General features: G+C 24.4%; 3 protein-coding genes across 6 annotated transcripts; 1 reads left to right on the forward strand and 2 right to left on the reverse strand.

The window, feature by feature from the left end:
* The first annotated feature begins 9 nt into the window (after positions 1 to 9).
* On the forward strand, positions 10 to 3,327 carry LOC725323 (ATP-dependent DNA helicase DDX11). The gene is made up of 7 exons (XM_006564412.3): positions 10 to 740; positions 823 to 1,299; positions 1,375 to 1,910; positions 2,071 to 2,294; positions 2,475 to 2,654; positions 2,729 to 2,944; positions 3,044 to 3,327. The coding sequence occupies exons 1-7, from the start codon at positions 64 to 66 to the stop codon at positions 3,302 to 3,304; spliced, it is 2,571 nt and encodes an 856-aa protein (XP_006564475.2). The 5' UTR covers positions 10 to 63; the 3' UTR covers positions 3,305 to 3,327.
* Positions 3,328 to 3,399: 72 nt separating this feature from the next.
* LOC725351 (aldose 1-epimerase) lies at positions 3,400 to 5,547 on the reverse strand. The gene is made up of 9 exons (XM_026444063.1): positions 5,441 to 5,547; positions 5,180 to 5,359; positions 4,918 to 5,066; positions 4,614 to 4,841; positions 4,381 to 4,545; positions 4,142 to 4,242; positions 3,907 to 4,012; positions 3,629 to 3,835; positions 3,400 to 3,564 (listed from the first exon to the last, which is right to left on the reverse strand). The coding sequence occupies exons 1-9, from the start codon at positions 5,508 to 5,510 to the stop codon at positions 3,472 to 3,474; spliced, it is 1,299 nt and encodes a 432-aa protein (XP_026299848.1). The 5' UTR covers positions 5,511 to 5,547; the 3' UTR covers positions 3,400 to 3,471.
* A 3,748-nt stretch (positions 5,548 to 9,295) lies between these two features.
* LOC411566 (mitogen-activated protein kinase kinase kinase 11) lies at positions 9,296 to 19,762 on the reverse strand. Of its 4 annotated transcripts, none has more exons than XM_016915045.2 (15): positions 18,774 to 19,762; positions 18,466 to 18,700; positions 18,147 to 18,364; positions 17,646 to 17,986; positions 17,254 to 17,374; positions 16,939 to 17,087; positions 16,682 to 16,854; positions 16,512 to 16,532; positions 16,080 to 16,326; positions 15,866 to 15,985; positions 15,158 to 15,355; positions 13,692 to 13,721; positions 10,990 to 11,401; positions 10,475 to 10,810; positions 9,296 to 10,407 (listed from the first exon to the last, which is right to left on the reverse strand). In XM_016915045.2, the coding sequence occupies exons 1-15, from the start codon at positions 18,962 to 18,964 to the stop codon at positions 9,675 to 9,677; spliced, it is 3,525 nt and encodes a 1,174-aa protein (XP_016770534.1). In that variant the 5' UTR covers positions 18,965 to 19,762; the 3' UTR covers positions 9,296 to 9,674. The 4 variants fall into 4 exon arrangements, with proteins under 4 accessions (XP_016770534.1, XP_016770532.1, XP_016770533.1 ...); XM_016915043.2 differs by having other exon boundaries at positions 17,254 to 17,434; positions 18,774 to 19,761; XM_016915044.2 differs by lacking the exon at positions 13,692 to 13,721 and having other exon boundaries at positions 17,254 to 17,434; positions 18,774 to 19,761.
* Positions 19,763 to 19,879: the final 117 nt, after the last annotated feature.

Raw genomic sequence — 19,879 nt, forward strand, 5'->3', positions numbered from 1 at the left:
ATATATTTCAATTTCAAAAATAGTTTTCTAATATAAAATTTTATTTTATTTACACAAAATAATATGCAATCTATTGAAGAATTTCCTTTTCCTTTTTCTCCATATTTAATACAAAATCAGTTTATGAAAGAATTATATAAATGTTTAGAAAATGCTAAATTAGGTATTTTTGAAAGTCCAACTGGTACTGGTAAATCTATGTCTATTATTTGTGGTGCTCTAAAGTGGTTACTTGATTATGAAAAACAACAAAGAAATCAATTAACAACTGCAATTTCTGAACTTGATGAACAAATTAAACAATATAATGATTCTTCTATTAATTGGTTTTTTGTACAAAGTCAACAGATAGAATTAAATAACAAACGACAAATATTACAAACAAAATTAAACAATATCTTTCAATATGAACAAAGAAAGAATACATTAAAAGAGATAACTAGAAATATATATAATAAGAAAAAAAATTCATGTAATAAAAATATAAATTCTATAAAAAAAAAAGATGAAACAGATAATTCAATTGATAAAAACAATAAAAATGAAAACATTGAGGAAGAATTGCTTTTAGAAGATATGGAATATTTAGAAAATTTTGAAGATGAAGACAAAGAAGAAGTTTATGAAAATATAAAAATTTTTTTTTGTTCTAGAACTCATTCTCAATTATCTCAATTTATAGGAGAACTCAAAAAGAGTCCTTATTCAAAAAATGTATCTGTAGTAACATTAACATCTAGGTATTATATATAAGTATAATTTTATAAAAATAAAATAAGTTTTCTAAAAAAATTTTTTTCCTAATTTATATAATAATTTTAGGCAAAATTATTGTATTAATAAAAATGTAAAAAAATTGAAACATTTGAATTTAATTAATGAATGTTGTTTACAATTGCAAAGAAAAAAGACAACTGTTAAAGATGAAAAAGATCTTAAAAGAAGAAAGACAACAACTAATTGTCCCTTTATACCAGGAAATCAAGATCTACTTTTAGGTGAAATTTTAATACAGATTCAAGATATTGAAGAAATTGTTCAAAAAGGAGAAAATCTTAAAACCTGTACATATTATACATCAAGAAAAGCTATTCCATATAGCCAATTAATATTAGTACCATACAATTCCATATTACATAAAAACACTAGAGTTAGTTCAGGAATCAATTTGAAAGGCAATGTATTAATAATTGACGAAGCTCATAATTTACTTGAGGCTATTGAAAAAATGCATAGTGTTGTAATTACAGGTAAAAATCTATTGCATTGTTATAACCAACTCTGTCAATATCAAAAAAGGTAAATATATTTTATTTTGATAACTAGTATTATTATTACAAATTTTATTAGTATTTAAAAAGATATTTGTTTTAGATTTCAAAATTTATTCTCAGCTAAAAATGTTTTAAGCTTATCTCAATTAAACTTTTGTTTGAGAAAACTTTTAACAATTTTGGGAGCTACCACAAAATCAAATCCTGATGATTTTATAAATGTAAAAATATCTCCAAAACTGTATAAAATAGAAGAAATAATGACAGAAATTGACACAGTAAATATATTTGAATTATTGAAATTTATTAAGAATTCTCAATTATGTCATAAATTGCAACAATTCATAGAACAATATGATACAAATTTAAAAATTCATAATTATAATACAAAAACATGTGGTATAAAGCAATTTTTAAATTCAATTAAAACTAAAGATATAGAATCTGATGTAATGACAAACATCGAATCAAATGAAGAACAATTAAATAATCCAATAATAGCAATTGTAAATTTTTTAGAATGTTTACAAAACTGTTCTACTGATGGACGCATATCTGTTATTCCTGGTCCGACTGTTGGACAAAGTATTATGAAATTTCTTTTATTAAATCCAGCAGTACATTTTCATGATATTGGTATATTGATAAACTTAGCTTATAATTTATAATTTTTTATAATTTAATTATAATTCTTTTTTTCAATTATGATATTTAAATCTAATTTTTGATATAATTATTTTTATAATATTTTATATAAAATTTATTAATTTTTTAATATTATTTTAATTATTATTAGTTCGAGATGCTAGAGCTGTAATATTAGCTGGAGGAACAATGGCACCAATGAATGAATTTATAGAACAATTATTTATAGCAGCAGGTGCTGCACCTGAAAGAATTGTTACATTTTCATGTGATCATGTAATTCCTAAAGAAAATATAATATGCAATATTATAACTCATGGTCCAACTGGTATTGAATTTGAATTTAATTTTCAAAATCGAGAAAATACGAAATTGGTAAATATAAAAATTTTAAAAATAATTTTATTATAAAATTATATATTATATATATATATATATATATATATATATATATATATATATATATAATATATATAATATATATAATATATATAATATAAAAAATTTATATAAAATAATATATATAATAAATGAAATATTTCATAAAAAAAATAGTTGGATGAATTAGGGAGAACATTACTCAATTTAAGTAATATCATACCAGCTGGCATTGTAGTATTTTTACCCTCCTATAATTTTGAAGAACTTGTATATAAACATTTAGAAAAATCTGGTATTATTGCAAAACTTTCTTTAAAGAAACATATTCTTCGAGAACCAAAATTAGCTTCTCAGGTAATGTTAAAACTTTTTTTTATATGATTTTTTATATAAATTATAAATTTAAAATAAATAATTAATTATTATAGGTAAATAAAATTTTGGAAGAATATTCATTTTATATAAAACAACCACAAAATTCACAAAATGGATCATTATTATTTAGTGTGGTTGGAGGTAAATTAAGTGAAGGATTAAACTTTTCTGATGATTTAGGAAGATGTATTATAGTTGTAGGAATGCCTTATCCTAATATCAAATCATTAGAATTACAAGAAAAAATGAAATATTTAAATGAAAATATTGTATGTATTATTTTATTTCTTTATTATAATAAAGAATCTTGATTAATATTATACATATTTATTTTTCAATTTATATATTTTTTTTTCTTTTTTTATTAGAAACCAGATGCTGGCCAAAACTTCTATGAAAATTCATGCATGAAAGCAGTAAACCAATGTATTGGAAGAGCTATTAGACATATTAATGATTATTCAACAGTAATATTATTAGATAAACGATATATTCATAAAACTAAAGTATTGCCACATTGGATTCAACGTACATTAATGATTCACAAAACTTTTGGTAGTATGATTGGCATTTTAGCTAAATTTTTTAATAAGAAGAAAATTAACTTTGATAAAAAAAATGACAAATAAAAATAGAAATATAATAATAAATACGTAACATAAATGATATTTTATATATTATTAGTTATATAATATTAATATTAATAGTATAATTTTAGAAAAAACTTTTATTACAAACATTTAAATTATATAAAATTTATAAAATAATAAGAATTAATACAAATATAAAGATTTGATTACATATAATTTGCAAGATGCACTTCAAATTTATATGTCAGATCATGATAATAAACTTGACCAGGATATAATATAGAACACGGAAAATGTGACTGAAAAAATTTGTTTCATATATTAATTCTTATCTAAAAAAAATTATTTGCAAAAAATACTCACATAATGGATTGCATTAGGATAATTTTGTGGTTGGATACTGAAAGCACTATACTTTTTATATTGAGCTCCATTTTTTCCCAAAATAAATTCTATCTTTTTAGGTACAGTTATTATTTTTTTATATTGTTTTTCAACTTTCATTTCTTCTTCTTCATCTTCATAATCACTTTTATATAGTTCATCATTTTCTTCAATTTCCCCAATATCCTACATAATATTATTAAATTAATTTCATGATATTTAAGATAAGATTTGAATTAATTAAAATATTAATTTACTTCTAATAATTCATATGTAGGTAAAAGTTCTGAACTAATTTGAGGTGGTAAACGACCTCCAGTATAAAATTGTACTCCACGTTGATCTGAATAAATTTCTAAAGCACTAAATATTAATAAATATCAATATTTAAAATATATATTTTAAATATATAATTAAATATATATTTATTATTATTAATATTTAAATATCTATATATCTAATAAATAATTAATATATTTGATTTATATGTACCGTCCACTTTTTACATGCCATACTTTGGCTACAAATGAGCTACCAGATTGTCCACTTTTTGTAACACACAAATTATGATCATAACCTTCTCCAGGTGGTACCTGACAAAATTGAAAAATAAGATTTAAAAATAATATTTTATAAATAATAAATAAGATTCAATACTATTTTAAAAATATTAACATAATTTATATATTATTCGTTTAATATTATAAAAATATTATATTATAATTTTATACTTTTTCCATATATTCTCCTAGAATTCTAGGTATTCGAAAATCCATTACTGTTCCACCTACTCCACGTATAGCACCTGTTGGAATTGGATCTGTATAATCCGCAAATGTCCATCGATCACAATTCAGTAGTACTTTATGTTTTTTCAATTCAGCTTCTCCAGAATCCTATTATTATTTTATTATTATTATTTTATTTATTTAATCAAATATATGTTTAAGAAAATATTACTTACATGTCCAGCTAAATTAAACATAGATCCATGTGATAAATTCACTATTGTTGGTTTTGAAGTTGTTGTTCTCATACAAATATCAAGCTTATTATCTGAAGTCAATTTAAATCTTATTGTAGTTAACACTGCACCTGGATAGCCTTCCTCACCATCTTGACTTAAATAGCTCATAACAACTGAACATCCAGCAATGTAAGAATCCCAAATTTTACGACCAAATCCATTTGTCTAGTGAAAATATACAAATAATAAAATTATTATTGCTTTTATTTATATATTAATATATGATGTAATTAATTAATACTCCTCCATGTAAATGATGTTTTCCATTAAAATCATTTTTTGTTAATTCATAATCTCTGCCTCTAATAGTAATATGTCCATTTTTAATACGATTTGCACATCTGCCTAATATACAACCAATAAATGGATTTGTTACAGGATTTGTATATCCTGTAATAGTTATATTTTAATTATGGTATTATTTAATATTATTGTTATTATTGTAATAATAGAATTATTATTACAATTATAAGTAAATAATTATAATAATAATAAAATTATACCTTTTATATTATCAAAGCCAAGAACAATATCAGCAGAATATCCATATTTATCTGGACATTTTAAAGATACAATTGTGGCACCCCAAGTAATAACAACAATTTCCATTCGATTAGTATTTACCATAGTATATGATTTTATCGTTTTTGGTATAACATCAGATAAAATTTGATCTCTATCATCTAATTACAATAATCTATTATCAATTTAAATGTTATATTATATTAGTTCTATTAAAATAAAAATCTCATTAATCAGTTTACCAATCCAAATTTCTCCAAATATTCCTTCTGTAATTGTTACATTTTTGCAATTGCAAGCATGAAAATCCATATTTAATGATATAATACTGCAATATTATATATATTTAAATAACATCTTATTTAATATAATAATAATAATAAACTTACATTAAAACAATAATTTTATTTTTCATTCACTACTATAAAAAAATTTAAAGTATTTCATTGAATTTCTTTTTTGTTTAGACAATAGAAAATCATTTTTTAATATTCAAACAAAAACATTTTCTATTATAAAAATATAATAAAAAAATGATATTTATATATATTTTTGCTATTATTTTAAATGATTTATTAATAATAATAAGGCATCATCTACAATTTGTGATGCTTTAATGTTACAATAATTATAGTAAATAATATTATATATATTTCAATTACTATTTATAATTTATATAATTAATATTTATAGAATAATGTACAATGCTTGGAAAAATACATGAATTTTTAGTGCAAATCAGACACCGCATTAATACATTTCCCATTCAATTTTCATGTTTTATTACATTTAAATTTGTTAAGTAAAAAATCGAAGACAATATTTTTTATTGCATTTTTTTAACGAAATTATTTTTATAATTTTGTATAATAAATCTGATATTTTTTTTTGATATTGTATCATTTAATTTTTTATTGTTTTATGTATATTACTGATCATGCAGTGTCCAATATATCTTTGTTTGGCAAACTATATCCATCGCAGAAAATTCTTTGAAATTTCTACATCTTCATACAACTGTTAGAGTTATATTACATCAAAGATTCCTTCCTCAAGCTTTGGATTCTGCATTATATTACTTTAAGGCGCACACCAAAGCAGTCACTTGTTACTTAAATACACGTGGAACACATTGCACTTAGCTTATTAGTAATATTCTTATAACTACAGAGTAATTTAAAATTTAAATAAATCATCATAATTACGGATTTACGGGTTGCAGTACATTCTACGTCTTATAAGTTCACATATTACAAAACAATACTGATACAAAATTAATTTTATATATAAATATTGAATAATCAAAAATTTCTAATAAAATTATGATAAACTTCTCAATATCAATAATTTTCAATTTTAATTAATTAAAAATATCAGAATTGTTTATCATATTTTTCAACAAATAAATGTAAATATATATAATAAAATAGATACCACAATAAGTATTTTGTATACATAAAAAATACGCTTGTTTCATAATTATCTTCTTGGTCAATCATGTTATTGTACAAATTATTATTTATAAGCAGCATGCATAATTTCAACAAAAAAATATTTACATTTTAAGTTTATATTGAAAGAAACATATTCAAAATAACAATAGTTTTCATATTATGTTATTTAAATAAAAAAATTTAATTTTTCAAAAAAAAATAATGATTTTACATTTATTAAATTTTATAACATATGATTTAAAATATTTATTGCAAATATGAAATTATATTATTTATATAGTTATTCTGAACAATGTTTCTTCATATATGTTATTTCTAATCAACAAAATATATAATCTATAAATGGACTTTGATGAAATATAAAATTGGATTTTTCTTATTTTCAGGTAAAGAACTTATATAAAAAATAAATATAGCTTAGACTAGCACTGACGGCGATTGAACGCCATTATATCATTCATAATTTATATTTGTCTAATATTACACTTGGTAAGTAATTTATTATCAATTATTATTAATGAAAGAGAGAGAGAGAGAGAGAGAGAGAGAGAGAGAGAGAGAGAGAGAGAGAGAGAGAGAGAGAAAGTATTGGTATTAGCATTCTAAGATTTCATTAAATATTTTTCAATTGTTTTGGAAGCATTTTCAACTTTTTTATCTTTCTTAATATATTAAGTACATGATACTAGCACCGCAATATATCTTTGTACAACATAGAAAGGCATATCCATGAAATATTTATTCTATAGGTCTTTAATAACATCATAAATATTTCAGTCAATTGTTTAATTATTTTTTATCATATATAAGATTTCACAAATTGAACTTTGAAAAAGTATATAAAAATATAATAAATTGATGTATACAAGAACTAACTTAATATATTAAATATATTTTTCTTAATATTTAAATATATTTTTTGTAATTAATTAATTTTAAAAAAATTTTATTAATAAAAAGAAATTTTAAAATATTTTTCAAATTGATAAAAAAATATATTAAAATATAAGATTTTAATATAAAATTTATGCAAAACAATAATATTTTGAAAATTATATTAAAAAAATACTTCTTCAAAGTTTTTTTTCTTCTTTCTTCTTTTCCAATGTTTATATACATTAAGACATATTCTACAATACTGATTATTATTTAAGATATTACTATAAAAACAGTTTTGAAATAAAAATTTGTTCTTTTCTCATATTTTACATTCTATGAGGTCAAAAAATAAATGGATTATTTTGATTCCATAAAACGGCGTAGAATATATGCAACATGTAAATAAGTTTTGATTAGCATTTGTAAGTTTAATCTAAATCATATGTTAGTTATTTGTTACAAAATCAATTAACATGCACATATCAAAATCAAATTTAGGTCGATTTTTTTAGCAATTATGAAGATACGGAATATAAATCAAAATAAAGGATTTTATAAATTAATTTCATTTTTATTTTCTATCCAAATGATAGAAAATAGAAAAGAAATATATTGATATAATATCCAATATTTTGATTATCTATTAACATCTTAAATAAATTCTAGGGCACTCATGCATTTAAAATTTCAAGAAAAATTACATACTTTACATAATCAATATAAAGGAATGTATTGATCATTATTACATTGTTAAGCAAACAATAACTATCCAATATGTACTTGTATGTACAATAGTGATTATGTATATGGAGTGTCCTTGTTCAAAAATTTTTGTAAGTATATCACACATTAGATGATTAATATAATTTATAAATGAACTAAATATGTTAAATATTTTTCTACATATATGCCAATCATTTTAATATTATTTTTATAAAAGAAATATTATTTTAACTGCACATGGCATACTAAATTAAAGCTATCACACTAGTAGCTTACAAATGCATTAAAATTGCTACTGTACAAACTTTTCACATTTGTATCTAGTGCCATGGTATAAAGATTAAAAGTTAATAAAATAACATACGAATTTGATAATTTAATATCAAAGAAAACGTATATCTATTATACAATTCTTATCAATTACAGATGTTTCATACTTAAGCATATACAGGAAAACATTGTCTTTAGGAAAAGTTACTACAATCTATTGTATATAAAATTATTCTACAAGTATATATTTATACATATTGTCACAAAGTAATATTTAAAAAAATGATAAATAATCTTGTTAAATAATCAACAATGTTTTCCTGATTATATGTTTCATTTTATATCTCATTGCAATATATAATTAGTTTCAACAATTATTTTTTTCAGTCACAAAAATTTTGATGGAATGTAAATTATGATTATCATTAATATTTGTAATAAATATGAGCAGACAGTTGTAAAACTAAAGGAACAACAAAGTCTCATTTCTCTAAGATGATATTAGACAAACAAATATAAAATTTAATTTTTAATATTCTGAAAAAAGAGTTAATACCATTTTAAATTGCATAATATAACAAATATATAGGATTTTATATATATTTTTCAGAATATTTGAATTAAAATATTTATTCTTTTTTATAGTTTTTCAAGTATTCATGCAAATGATAGAAATATATAATATTTAAATATACTAAATACTAACAGCAGATGCAGGATGTGCGGAATGTATGAATAAAATATTTATAATACATAAAATATAATTTAAAAATATTGTGTAGTATTGAATGGTCAATACAAGAATTATTTTGATATTTATATTATTTCTACAAAATATACATGAGACATGTCAGTTCTTTATTAAATTAAAAACAGTCTAATTAAATACAAGAGTCTTTTATAAGAATGTCTCAGTATATGGAATGTTATATTCTTACTGCATTTGATGTTCAATATTAATATATGATAAAATGTTTTGCAGGAGGCAGTGCTTTGACAACGTGCATCGCTGTATTTTCTAATTATGATTTAATAAATTTCTGCCATACCATAAATTGTTTGATTCATGTGATTGTAAATTGAGTGTTACTTTCAAGATTGACAAAACTTTTTGAATTCCTAATTATCTGTCATTTTAAATAAGCCAATGCTATGATAAAAACTCTCTCTCTAATTCAGATATACTTGGTTTTCTATTTCTATTTATCCGTCGATTAGCTTGTAACGGCACGGTAACATCTTGATTTTGTCCATGTACAGGAATATCAAGTAATGTTTCTCTATGTTCACGCGAAATGTTCACTCCATCTCGATCAAATGTTATTGGAGAAAATCGAACTCTACTTATAGAAATTTGACTATCCTTAGCTGAAACATAACTTGAATCCTCTGAAGTTAGAGAATCTGGTGGAGTAGGATTTGTTGGAGTACCCGAACCTGAATTATTTTTACTTACGCTTTTATTTGGTGAATTATACGAGTAATTGGATCGTTTTAAACTTGACCGTAATCGACTAACTACTTCTAAATTACTGGGTCTTTCTCCAGAATTTGAATTCGAATCGTGTGAATTCTGACGCGTCAACAGTTGAGAACCATATTCATGATTAAGTATACTAGGACTATATGTTCCAACATTTGAAACAATATTTGAAGATCGTTGATAATAATGTCCAGGTGAATATAAAGAATAATCATCCTCATCTTCTAAACGAAATGTTGGATTAATGTTACTTTGACTCGATGTACTCGCGTTTGATACATTTGATGAGGTACGATGATGAGTATATGAAGGAAGTCTTGACATTGGTCGAGCTGGACTATTTATGCTGCTTGGATTATCATAAGCATGTGGAAATTCAGAACACTCAAGCATTCTATCACTAAAGGAAAAAAAATTAGTATTTATGATAAAAATTGTTTATTTTTATTTAATACTAATGAACTTACTGATAATCTGTAGGTACAAAATATGTTGGTTCTGGTGATCTATAATATTCTGGTGGAACAACTGTATATACTGGAGGTCCATAATCTGGAAAGGGAGCAACATTGCCCATATATATTGTTGGTACTCTTTCAATTCGATCAACCCTTCCAGTATCATGTATATATATATCTTCATTACTAGTGCTGCTACTTTTTCTTCTAGGGCTTGGTGTTGGTGCATTAGAACTTGTATTGCTTGCATAATGTTGTGGTGAATCAGTAAATCTTAGAGGTTTATCAGGTATCACACTAGGTGGAAGACCAGGTGCTATACCACCCATGTTGCTTAAAAATGGTCTGTAATGTTTTATTTTTAATATATATATTATACACTTTACATTACATACATTTTATTATATTTATATTTAGAAATATATAAATGTAATATAATAAATATTCATATAATATAAATATATAAATCTAATAAATTATGTAAAAAAAAATATAATTACAAATTTAATATTTTAATTTCATACCTGTAATGCCTAGCTGGTCCATGGTATGTATTATGAGGATAACCACTACTTGAACTAAATTCATAATCAGGTCCAAGATAACTGGAATTACGATTTGATCCAGTATCTGTTTGAAACCACCATCGTGGAGGTTCATCTTCACATTCACCAAGTCGTGGATATAATCTTGGATGAATTGGAGATATGTTTGACATTCTTACATCATATCCAGTAGCTACTCCAGCTAACATAGCTGCGATATTATATAAAACCAATTCTATTACACTTAACTTTGGCTTCTTCATTTCTCCATTGTAAAGAGTTGGCATTGGTACAGGCATTGGCATAATGTAAGGTCCAGTTAATCCAGGCTTCAAAGGATAATCTGATGTTATCCAATCAGATGAGAGATCAGGTGGTAAAGTTGTATAGTCTATAAAAATAATCAAATTTCTACAATAATAATGGTGATATATTTTTAATAATATATGTACTTATAATTATAAAATATGATAAAAATTTTTACTTTCCTTTCTATAATATCAAATATCAAGATATTATATCAAGATAGTATTACTTTTAATTCCTTACCTTCATATACAAATTTTACAAGTCTCTTATAAATATTGTATATTTTTTGTATTAAATTTATATTAAACAGCTTAGTATTAAAGTTATAACATGCTTATTTGTTATTATATTATTCATAATAATTTATGTGTATAAGCACAACATATTACGTGCATCATATTAAAATATTACATGCCACAAATTTAAACTATATTTTATTATCAATAATTTTCAAAAAGCTGGTACATTATTATTTAAAATACATGTTAAACGCATAAAACCCATATCATAAAAGTAAATATATTATACATGTTGAAACTTTAAAAATTAAATAAAATATAAAAAAAGGAAGTAAAAATTATTTTTAAAATAATAACTAATTTTAATTAATTTTACTCTACACAATTTTTGCTTTTCCTTTTTTCCCTTTTTTCTTTTTTATTCAGTTTAGATGCTGTTTTTTTATTTGCTATTTGTTATAATATATTATCAATTTTATTTCAATAATAATATATAAAAAGTATTGAAAATATAGTTATTATATTTTTTTTTTATATCACAAAAATATTTTATATATTGAATAATTGAATAAAATAAAAATATTGAAAATTGAATGATGTATTTGTTACACATAAGATTGGAATTTTATGGTAAACAAGACCAAACCCAGATGGCCTTAATAGTTAGGATCCTACTGGAAGCATGCAGAAGGATTCTTTTACGCTCGATTATTGGTTATATAAAAAAATAATATATACAAAAAATAAATAATAGAACATTTTATAATTTTTTCCTTATTTAATTTTTAAATAAATAAAATGTAAAATAATCAAAATAAATATATTATAATTTAGCTAAAATGCTTATCAATATAATAATTAAAATACATTCAATATTTAATATCATAAATATTACCACAAACCGAGCGTAAAAATTCAGAAAACGAAAAAACAAAATTCAATGTGTCCAACTGAAAAGGTTTTATTGAAAAAATTTCTATTTCTAAATACAAGTGTGCATGTCGCTCCATGTGTCGTATGTAAAATGTGCAAAATTTCTGAATCTAAAAAATATCGAAAATCTATGATAATACAAAAATGAAATCGCTGTTAAATTAGGCTGAATAGTTAACAAAATGTGAATTGATTTAGATGCGAATAAAGCAATAAAGAAAAAGATACAACTCCAAACTCTACTTTTACAATTAAAACATGATATTTTGCATAAATCTTATGACTTTAACTTAATTTTATTTTAATTTCTGGAATACAATTATGCAAAAAAACACACTTTTTCATAAACGCCACTAAATGAAAGAAACAATTTTAATATAGAACTTTTTATTGTAGTGGCAAAAGCACATGATTTCTTTTATATAGTAAGAGGCTGTTAGCTCTGCTTTGTTAGAATGTTATATACTCCAGATAACATCAGAAAAGAACCAACACCAGAAAGATTGCATTTACTCTTTATATATATTTTATTAAATTACAGTTTAAAGTACGAAGTTTTTATCAATTTAAATTAGGATAAATAGTTTTTAGATTATTGTAGGATACTGGCTACCCTTTATTAAAATATTCTAACATAATATCTATTATGTAATTTGATAGACATTTGTATTTGATAAACATTGATTAACAATAATTAATTAAACTATTAATTTATGCAGATGAAACAAATTTTACTTTTTTATCTGATTCTTGATAAAATTAAAAAATATTTCTTATAAGATACATACCAATAATATGTACCATTCCAAAAATTCAACAGAATAAAATAATCTTAAACACACTATCAACATAAAAAAGAAAAACAATTTATTATTAAATGTTTGCAACTGTACACCTATTGCTAAAAATATGCATATATATATAAAACTAATTCTTAGATAATCAGGAAATATAAGAAATTTAATTAAACTGCATATTCATGCATTTCAATCAAAATAACTTTAAGCACAAACTACATAAATACAATTTAGCAAAAGAAAAAAAAGGAAAAAAAATATAAACATAAAAAGGCACTATCCATCTGAGATCTTTTAATAATGAAAAAAAAAAAAAAAAAAAAATATTGGCTAGTGATATAGAAGAAAAACTAAGTCTCCTATAAAATGTGAAACAATTGCACAGCAATATAAAGAGACTTACGAGTGGGATAGATGCTTTCCTCTGAAAGGCCTGTGGTAAAGAAAATATAGGACTGTTACTAAAACATATAAAACAGAAAGAAGATATTCTCGTGAAACGCGTTTAAGAGTGATGTGCACATCTTTATCTTTGTGAAATGCAATGTTATTTATCATTTTTCTTTAAAAATTTTTCAGCAATAGAAGTCTTAAGTGAATCATAAATAATTGAATTTATATCTTCAGAACTTTTATGTGAAGAAATATCTTTAAAAGATTCAATTGAATTTTTCTTTCCTTTAAAATTAATTTGCGAATTTTGACATTCATAATCTTGTATATATCCAGATGTATGCATAACTGAATTAATTTTATCAACATGATCTTTTTCACAATTACGCAAGTATTCATTACTTTTCGATTTTTTACTTAAAGAGGAATTTAAATTAAAACTTTGATCTACTTGTGAAGTGCATTGTTTTAAACATATATCTGATATATCGGTAACACAATCAAAAGAGGTAGGAGATTTTTTGCATTTATTATCTGAAAACAAACCTAAAGAATTTTTTGAAATGGAACTATCATTTGAATGTTCTGAATCAAAATTACAAAGTTCTGATTCAAGACTTTCGAAATCTATGCCTTCTCGAGAATTAGCAGTTAAAAATTTAGGCATTGCACTATTTTGATCGGAATCACGCCGTGATTGCGGTATTGCAAAATATGTCGAAAATTGTGGTATAGATATTGTATTGTCTAGGACACTATATTCTACTTTAACACCAGTAGTTTTATCATCAAGAGCATCTCGACTTCCCCAAGCTTTCATTTTATTAAAAACTCTCAACGGACTTTTAGAAATTCTGGATTTATGGTGAAATTTTTTACTTATAGAATTTTCAGGGCTTGATTCTAATCCATCTATATCATTAATTTTTATAGTAACAGAATTTTTTTGTTCTGTACTATGTGAAGAATTTAAAGAACTTTTTCTTGATCCCGAAGGAGAACGAAAGAAATCAGCGAAAGCAGCTAATCGTGATTCTGAACTATCTCTACGTCTCGATTCTTTTGATTTACTTCTTTCGCGTTTTTTGTTTTTCACACGTTTCGCAGTGCCAACCAAACTAGATGCTACATTTTGTACAAAATTTGAAGAATACGAGTGTTCCCAATCACCGATCACATGCTTTTGACATTTAGAAAGTGAAGTTTTTGAAATATTTCGAACTATGGATTTTGAATAATTATCCATAACTAAATGGTCATCCGAAAATTGAGTTTTAAAATTATTTGCTGATTTGTTATGTAAGACTACAGACTCATAAATATCATTGTCCACAATAACTGAGTCTTCATTACAAGGTGGACAGCTATTTTGTATAATAATGTTGTTAGAATTTTCTGGAATGTTATAGCTAAATCCTGGTTGATTGTCTATCAAATTATTTGCTGAGGAGTACAACTTTCTGGAGGAGGGGTTACCTATTTCTTGAAGAAGCGGGGAACGATGTGCCAACAGAGCGGTACGTAGGGGTGTCTTTTCTAGATCTGGAGCAGAACGAGACCATCGCTTGCCACCTGGAGATGCGGGATTTGGTGGTTGCGTGATAATAGCCCCACGTTCGCGTTGGTGAAGTGTTGATGGCCCCCAAGTCTTACCCTTTACTCCATCTGCTGGTACTAAAGATGGAAGACAAAAAACAAAACGCTACTCACTACAATACTAAGTTTCCCTCTTACCCTAAATTCTTTTAAAATGTCTATACATTTCAAAAAGATAAAGGTGTTTTATAAGATTGATTAAAAGATATAAGATTATAAGATTTATTAATAAAGATCTATAAAATTATTCATTAAAAAGTTTTCATTTTAAAAAATACTTTCATAAAAAATTTCTTAAAAATAAAAAAAATTTATTTTTTAAAATATTGTAACATTAAATAAGATATTCTTCTTTTTATTAATTATATATATTAAACGATAATAATTATATAAAATATATAAAAATATATTCAAATTATTCACACCATGCTAAAATTAATACAATGTATCTACAAAGCACAAACAATAATTCAAATTTTTTGAAAATATTAAATTAAAAAAATTAAAAAAAAATATTTTAGCAAAACCAATCATTCATTATTGATTGAAATTATATATTATTAAAAATCTCAAAAACAAAACACTTACATGCAATTGCACGAAGTCTTGGAATACTAGGTGAGCCTGGTGGGCTATTAGGTCTTGATGGATTTCGAACCTTTCCTCGATCTAATGCTGTATGTTGAACAGTTATTGTATGACGAAAATCTGTAGAAATAAAAATGTTATTTAATTTTATAATTAAACTATTTAAAATTTTATATAATATTATTACAAATAAATTACAATATAATATATTTACCGGAAGGAGCGCTTATATTACTTCCTGGTTCTTTTTTATTTAATTTTAATCTTGATTTTTTGAATTTTCCACGTCTTTTGTTTGGTGTAGGAGTATTTTGTTGTTGAATTATCATTACAGTAAGTTCACGCTCTAATAAATCTATTTCTCGGGCAGCTAATTCTTGTTCTCGCTGCCTTAAGTTTTCTTCATGTTGTCGTTGCTGAACTTGTGCTTTTGTCAATTCTTCTTCTCTACAGCGCAGTTCCTAGTATATAAACATAAAAAAAATACTATATATAATTTGTTTGATAATTTTAGTAAATTATCATTTTAATAAATAATTTTGTTAATATTTTATAAATAAAAATTTATATCGGTAATAAATATATTTTATATATTTTTTGCTTGAAATAAAAATAATTCAATAACTTTATTTATACATTATCTTACCTCTTCTAATGAACGGCATGCCTTTGCATAGCATTTGAAAGAAGGATTATAAATATTATTTATATTGATATAAACCAATAAACATGCCATACTTGCACAAATAATAATAATAATATTAATTTTATTGTTATATTTTTCGTCATTCATATTTAATAAAATTTTAGATTTACCTTTTCCTTCATGCGCAATCCATGAAGAACTTGTTCAATTTCAAGCCTCCAATCTTCTTGCATTGTATGAAATGATTCATGTGGTGTTGCTGCAAATGCACTACGTACTTCATCTAATGCTACTAAAATTTCTGCAAATCCTGGTCTTGAATGACTATCAGATGCCCAACAAGCTAAAAAGTTAATTTTTATTTTAAAATTTATATAAATTAAGACATTTTATATCTTAAAGTATAAATGATTATAAATTTATACACCTTCCATTAAAAATCTCCAAGGTTGAGGACAAGTTGATGGAATGGGCAATGTAAGTTTATTTACTGCAACTCCATATGCTACTGCTAAAGCATCTATTCCTTTATAAGGTGTTTCACCAGTTAAAAGTTCCCATAAAAGTACTCCATAACTAGATATGTAGATATATATTTATTATTAGTATATAAATGCTATTTATTATTAGTATATAGTAGATATATATTATATTAGTATTAATATAAAAAGATATATTTCATTTAATTATAATAGTTACACAATATAAGTAACATAGATATAGATAGAGATATAAAACTGACCTCCAAACATCACTGGCTTTACTGAAAGTACTCTTTTTAATAACTTCTGGTGCCATCCAAGCATATGTGCCCGCCGCTGACATGCGAGTTGTTTTATAAACTTCTCTTGCTAGTCCAAAGTCTGTTATTTTTAAAGTTTTATATTGTAGATCATCATTTTCTATAGGCTCACTCAATAACACTATTATCAATGAAAATAATATATTTTTAATATACATATACATATACACATATATATATATATATATATATTTGAACAATTTGTATGTATATGTATATATATATATACATATACATACAATATATATATATATATATATATATATTATACATACACACATAATATTTAATAAATTTTTATAAAAAAAAAAATTTTAAATTAGTTCTCTTACCATTGGAACTCTTTAAATCCCTATGAATAAGACTTATAGGTGCTTTATTGTGAAGATAATCCATGCCACGAGCAATTTGTATTGCCCAATCAACAAGTACATCAGGCCTGATTTTCCTACCACTAAGAACCCTGTTCAAACTACCACCTCGTGCATATTCCATTACGAGACACATATTTGGCATTTTTAAACAAACTCCTTCTAATTGCACAATATTTTCATGTTTCAATAACCAAAATAACTTAGCTTCTTGTCGAACATTTTCTAATGTAACACTTGGTTCTTCATCTGGATCTTGACGGGCTGCTTTCACAGCCACTTCATGTTTTTGCCAAAATCCTCTAAAATATCATAAAGCATTATTGTTCTAAAGAATTATATTCTTAGTATACTTAGTATACTTAGTATATTTAGTATACTATAATATAATAATAATTATACTTAGTAGTATATACTAATAATATATATATATCTCAAAGATATTATAAAATTAAATTATACCTATAAACTTTTCCAAATCCACCAACTCCAATCACTTCTTCTAACTGTAATTCTTCAAAATCAATTTCAACTGGTTGAACTTTATCAATTACCGATGAGACTTGATCGATACTTTCTGCTTCTGCAACAAAATTGGCTGGAAAAATACCAACTTTTCCATGGATTTTACCAGTCCACCATCCTTCATCACCTGAGATTTTTGAATCCTTAGATAAGACCTAATGTATAGAATAAAATATATACATATATATACTTGATATTCTAATAAAGAATAATTTAAATTTATATGTATCTATATATGTATCTAAAAATAACTTACCTCAACTGTTTCACCTCTTTGTAAAGATAATTCATCTTCACCTTGGGCAACATAATCAAATAATGCTGTGAAAATTGTTGAACTATTGTCTTGTCGTGATTGAGAAGAGGAATGTGTACCATGAGATGGACTAGTCTGTTGAGAAACAGTTCTTGCTGTACCACCACTATGTGTATCAGAAACACTACTATCAGACATATTGTTACTAGATGTATGCCCATACAAGTATCCGTAACTGAAATATATGAAACTTATATAAAATGTATTTTTTCACAAATTCACGCACATATCTTTATTATTCTTTATACCTTGTGGAATGATTATTTGTTCTATTATTATGTTGATATCGTGGAGATGAGTTGGTTGTATTAGGACTATGAGAATTAGAGGATCCATTCTCTGAATGAAATAAAAATCGCTCGCTCCGATGACGAGCATCTGGTTGTCCGTGGTCCATCAAGGTAGACAAGCCTCTTGCCGATAGCCCGGCTGGCGGCATATGGCTTCACACTCTTCTTAATCTTTTCCTTTTTGGAAATTAAATATCTTCTTGTTTTATAATCTTAATGTAATATTTTATCAATAAAAATCACAAATAACATAAAACACTTTGAATATTAGTTCAACATAAAAAAGCTAAAAAAGCATGTATAAGAAATGATGAAAATCTAATATCCACTTTGTATTATTTTTTCAACACCACACATTTTACACATTTCACGTTCATTTTATACATGTTTTTTTTAAAAATATAGTTAATACACGAATTTAAACCAATTATTGAATACTTTGACAATAATTTAATTATATGCACAAATTTTACGACAAAAATGTGGGGTGAGAAGAGGTGATCATTACCACCACTAACACCCCTTGCATAAAAACACTTTAATGATGACCGGCATTTTGATTCCGTGAGTCCGGCAATAAAGCGGCAAATATCTTATAATTTTTTATCGACCATATTCCTATTTGAAGCGCTAAAGAAAAAATCTCAGAAGAGTAGAAAAAAGCTCGATATGCCATAAAATCACTTGGAGTCTCGCGTCGGGGTGTGTATACCCACAAGCCACTGTTGATGAGGCCGATTCTTTTCATTGAATCGGCACTAGGAATAATGTATATGAGACATATAGGATTGAAAGCGACGTGTTTGCCTCCCCGAGGACACGACGCTTCGCGTCAGCCCACAAAACGCACGATGATTCCACATTTAATGATAGAAAACGAAGCAGCACTCATAGCAATAACCTAACGGACGCCATGTTTCGTTTGACGGCCCCACCATTGACGTGATATATTAGATCACAATTTATAGAAAGAACATTCGAAAAGTTGCTTATAATATTTGAATTGTATAAGGTATATCCACAATACAATGAATCTGAAGCAATCCTCTAAATGAACCATATTT

Source organism: Apis mellifera, linkage group LG11 (genome assembly GCF_003254395.2).
Source record: "Apis mellifera strain DH4 linkage group LG11, Amel_HAv3.1, whole genome shotgun sequence".
Lineage (NCBI taxonomy): Eukaryota > Metazoa > Arthropoda > Insecta > Hymenoptera > Apidae > Apis > Apis mellifera.